This window comes from Pyrus communis, chromosome 8 (genome assembly GCF_963583255.1).
Source record: "Pyrus communis chromosome 8, drPyrComm1.1, whole genome shotgun sequence".
NCBI lineage: Eukaryota > Viridiplantae > Streptophyta > Magnoliopsida > Rosales > Rosaceae > Pyrus > Pyrus communis.
The window spans coordinates 19,334,488-19,338,908 of NC_084810.1; the positions used below are offsets into that span (position 1 = coordinate 19,334,488).

The window sequence follows — 4,421 nt, forward strand, 5'->3', positions numbered from 1 at the left end:
AATATCTTTTCCCGATTTGGAACACCTAGAGCTATTATCAGTGATGGGGGTAAACTTTTTTGTAATAAACCATTTGAAGCTTTGATGAAAAAAATATGGTATTACTCACAAAGTGGCTACCCCTTATCACCCCCAAACAAGTGGCCAAGTTGAGCTTGCCAATCAGGAGATAAAACAAATTTGTGAAAAAACGGTTAGCCCAAATCATAAAGATTGGTCGATCCGACTAACCGATGCATTATGGGCTTATCGTACAGCTTTTAAAACCCCGATTGGTATGTCTTCCTGTAGACTAGTTTATGGGAAAGCTTGTCGCTTGCCTGTGGAACTGGAACACAAAGCCTACTGGGCTATTAAGATGTTCAATTTTAACTTGGATGCTGCCAGTTTGAATAGAAAACTTCAATTGAATGAATTGGCAGAAATTAGGAATGAGGCCTATGAAAGTTCTAAAATTTACAAGGAACGAATGAAAGTTTTCCATGATAGAAATATTTTGAGAAAAACTTTTGAGCCTTTGCAAAAAGTACTCTGGTACAATTCGAGATTGCATTTGTTTCCTGGTAAACTTCGTTCTAGATGGACAGGTCCTTATGTGGTGAAAAGAGTTTTTCCTTTTGGAGTTGTGGAGGTCGAGGATACAACGAATGGTAATGTATTTAAAGTTAATGGTCAGCGGCTTAAGCCCTTTTTGGAAAGTATTGCCTTGCAGGATGAGACCATTGGTTTGGAGGATCCTGTTTATCAGGACTGATTTCTTTACTCTAGCCCATATTTTCTTTTATTTTTCTCTTTTGTTTGTTTTGTTTATTTTTCAGTTTATCAATATGTCGCCAACAAGTTGCTGGAAGAATTTTGAAGCCTTCTTAGACCTTCAGGTGTATTCTTTCCTGAATCTTTTTCTCAATTTAAATTGCTTGTCTTTCTTGCTTATTATTCTTATGAATATTAACATTGAGGACAATGTCAGTTTTAAGTTGGGGGGAGTAGAAGTAAATTTTACTTGCTTTTGGCGACATGTTGAGTTGTTTTTCATTTTATTTTTATTTTATGTAATTTTCGTCCCTTTTATTTGAAAAAAAAAAGTAAAAAAAGAAAAAGTCCAACTTAAAAAATATAAAAAATAAAAAGAAAGGAAATTTGCATTTTTATTACTGTTTTTAATTAGATTTTTGTTAGTTTCTCAACCCAATGATCAGATTGAATTGAATTTCATACATGTTAATTAAGGAAATAGTGAGCATGTTTTAATTGAGATGCTTTATTCTCTTATTAGCTCCCTACCTTTTTTATTATTCTTGGAAAAGCAATGCACATAGCCATCTTGATGTGAAACTAATGCATGATTTAAAGATTAATATGTGAATCTGGTGATCTTGTGTAGCCTTGTGAGTTTTTGAGCTTATACGATTGAAACACTATACATCAATCGCTTTTTATTCTTGTGCGTATGATCTCACAATCACATGTATCTCTAGAACTTGCTTTAAACCTACCGAACATATTTAAATTCATGTGATAACTTGAAAATGAATGAGGCATTTAGGATATCCATCATGGCCAAACAAGCTAGTGTCCCTGATACATTATCCCTTAAATAACCATTTGAGCCTAAATAAGCATTTTCTTTCATGACCCATGTTCTCCTTACCCATAAAGGTTAAATACTATATCCTACCTCAGTCTATGAAAGTTTGTAGAGCCGAAAAGTCTTGAAAGTTGAAAGGAAAGGAGTATATGTGTTTGGTATCTAAACTGATTCTTGTTTATATATTAATATAAAAAAATATAAAAAAAACAAAAAAAAAAACACAATATTGCTGAAATGAAGTCTGAGACCCAACACAATGAAATGTGGTCTCTAATAGTGAAAGGTGTTAATATGTTCAAGATATTGATGGAGCCACCGAGGATTCAAGTGACTATTGCGGTCAATTATTTTCATCATGTGCTCTACTAATTTTCATAGGCTCTTTGTTTTCCCATTCCTTTTTCTTCTTTTTAACCTTAACCACAAGCCCCATTACAACCTTAATAAAGACCTTTGATTCAAGTAGTCACATGATATTGATAGCGAGTAGGTGGATAAGCAAGCATATGGTGGCATGTTTTTATGAGATCACTTGAATGAGGCACATTAACGCAGAAATATTGAGTGCATGAGTCTAAATCCTATGAGAGACTTACTTGTTTTCATATTGAGATTTAAAGAAACTTAGGATCACATTGTTATGGCTATTTCACACACTACACTCCAAAGATATTTGAGAAATTATTACTAATACTAGAATATTGTGGATTCGCTTGATTTATGCTTATTAAGGTTCTTGATTATTATGTACACTTGAATAAAATGCTTTGAGGGTTATGTAGGGGAACTGCTTTTTCCATGTGACTTTTTGTTTTTGGTTTGGTGCTAGAGTATGTTTTCAGTTGCTCGAATTGCTAGAGACCTAGTTGGGGGGGGGGGGGGGGGGGGGGGGGTGTGATAATTGCTCAAAAGTGCATGTCTAATGCGCTTTGATTATACCCGTTACAAGTTTTTCTCTAGTAATTTATCAAATTTGTGCTTTATCATGTATAACTGGTCAAATAGGTTTTATATCTAATTTGTTTTAATTTTTTACTGATGTTATATTAATGTTAATGTGCAAGACCATGAGAATGTTGCAAGGCAATTAAAGGGTGAGGCACAAGACAATAAATTGGTGATTAACTCTATGTCGGTTACCGAAAAGAAATGAAGAAAGGAGAAGGCAAAGAAGAAGAAAAAGAAATGGCCAGCCATTACCATTTCAATATGGCATTAAGGCTTATCAATGATCATTATTCAGAGGGTTATGGGAATTGGCATTAACATATTAATAATGGGTTGATCAATGACCATTATTCAAGAAGAATATGAAGGGAGATTGGCTGCGGCAACATCTCAAATAATCTCCATTTGATTGTTTCCAAAGGGCCCGGCTCTTTCATAATTTTAAACTTTTCTTTTTCTATTTAGTTTATGGAGAACTAATCTCCCTAGCTAAAGCAAGGGGAGAAACCTATATTACGAGTATGTAGTTTTATTATTTTGATTCTATTTTAAAGTTTTAATGTCAATTTTACATTGTGGATTTTCAATGGAATTTCTTATTTATTCTATTTTCATATTGATGAATGTTGGTTATGATTCATAAGTTTAATCCTGTTTTTCTTATAATTTTGTTTCACATTCATGCTTTTAGTGAATTGAATAAATTAGCAGATTGGTACGATTTCGACGGAGTAATTTCTTAATATTTTGTTTAACCTAAACCACCAACATCCATGACCACCCCACCATCGCCTACATGACTCACCGCCGTCGCACCCAGATCCGTCCCGCATCAATTAGCACTACGTTGTGCACCACCCGTTGCCAGACCCAGCTAATCAACCCGCACCCGACCCATTCATGGTTTGCCACTGCAGTACCCGCTGCCTAAGAGCCACTCACTTGCTGCTCACGTTTGCACTTCTTGTTTGTTGACCGTCGTTGCTGCTACCAAATCGAATCCAGGTTGTCGGTCTGAGGAACTGCTGTTGTTCGAGGCTGGTCTGTTGGCCCCTGTCTTCAATTCTGATGAATCGGAGTATTGTATAATGATGGCCCTTTATTTTGATCAGATGGACCTTTACTTTGATCAATACTTTGATCAGAAGTGTTGATAAAAAAAGACAAAAAATTGTTTGGTTTTTATAAGGCCCACACGGGCAATGCGAAATAATTGACTGGGAAAAGATTGGCATTTTTGGTTTGTCACTCGAGTGCTTGGACACTCGAGTGATAGTAGTTTCTTGGTTCTCTCCTTTGTTGTTGTAATTGGAATATGGAAATCTCATGCATTTAATGACAAGGAGCAATAATATGCTTTCTTTCCATACTCTTAACATCAGTCAGTCGGAATCAATTTGCTAGTTAAGCCAAGTCAAGTCACGTTTGCATGTTTGTCAGTCTGCATAACGGAGACAGTCCACGTATGCTTGTTTGCAAACCCATGTCATATACCGCTATGAGTTTGACGAGGGTGTTGGAAAATATTAGTATTTTATGATTATTTGGGTTTGCTTGTTAGTTTAGTATATGGGCTTAGCCCATCCGAATTAGGGTTTCTAGGGTTTTTTTTTCTCTATAAATATAGCTTATAGTTTAGTATGAAAATAAGTTAGTCACAATGTAGTCTATTGAGATTTTATAGCCGTTTCGACATTCTCGTTTGTTTAATAATATTCTTATTATTTTGTAGTCTTACTCATTGCACACTTTGATATTCATGTTGCGAATTGTGGCCCTTCTAAGTTTTTCCATTGATCCAATTTGTAGTGTGTGCTACTTAAATAGTTTTCCACAACCACCATAGAGTACATCCATGTCCGATTCACTAAGTGGTGTATCC

General features: G+C 35.2%; 1 protein-coding gene across 1 annotated transcript; it reads left to right on the forward strand.

The window, feature by feature from the left end:
• The first annotated feature begins 277 nt into the window (after positions 1–277).
• On the forward strand, positions 278–754 carry LOC137743080 (uncharacterized). Its single transcript, XM_068482995.1, has one exon. It carries the CDS (start codon positions 278–280, stop codon positions 752–754), a length of 477 nt encoding a protein of 158 aa, XP_068339096.1.
• The last annotated feature ends 3,667 nt before the right edge of the window (positions 755–4,421 follow it).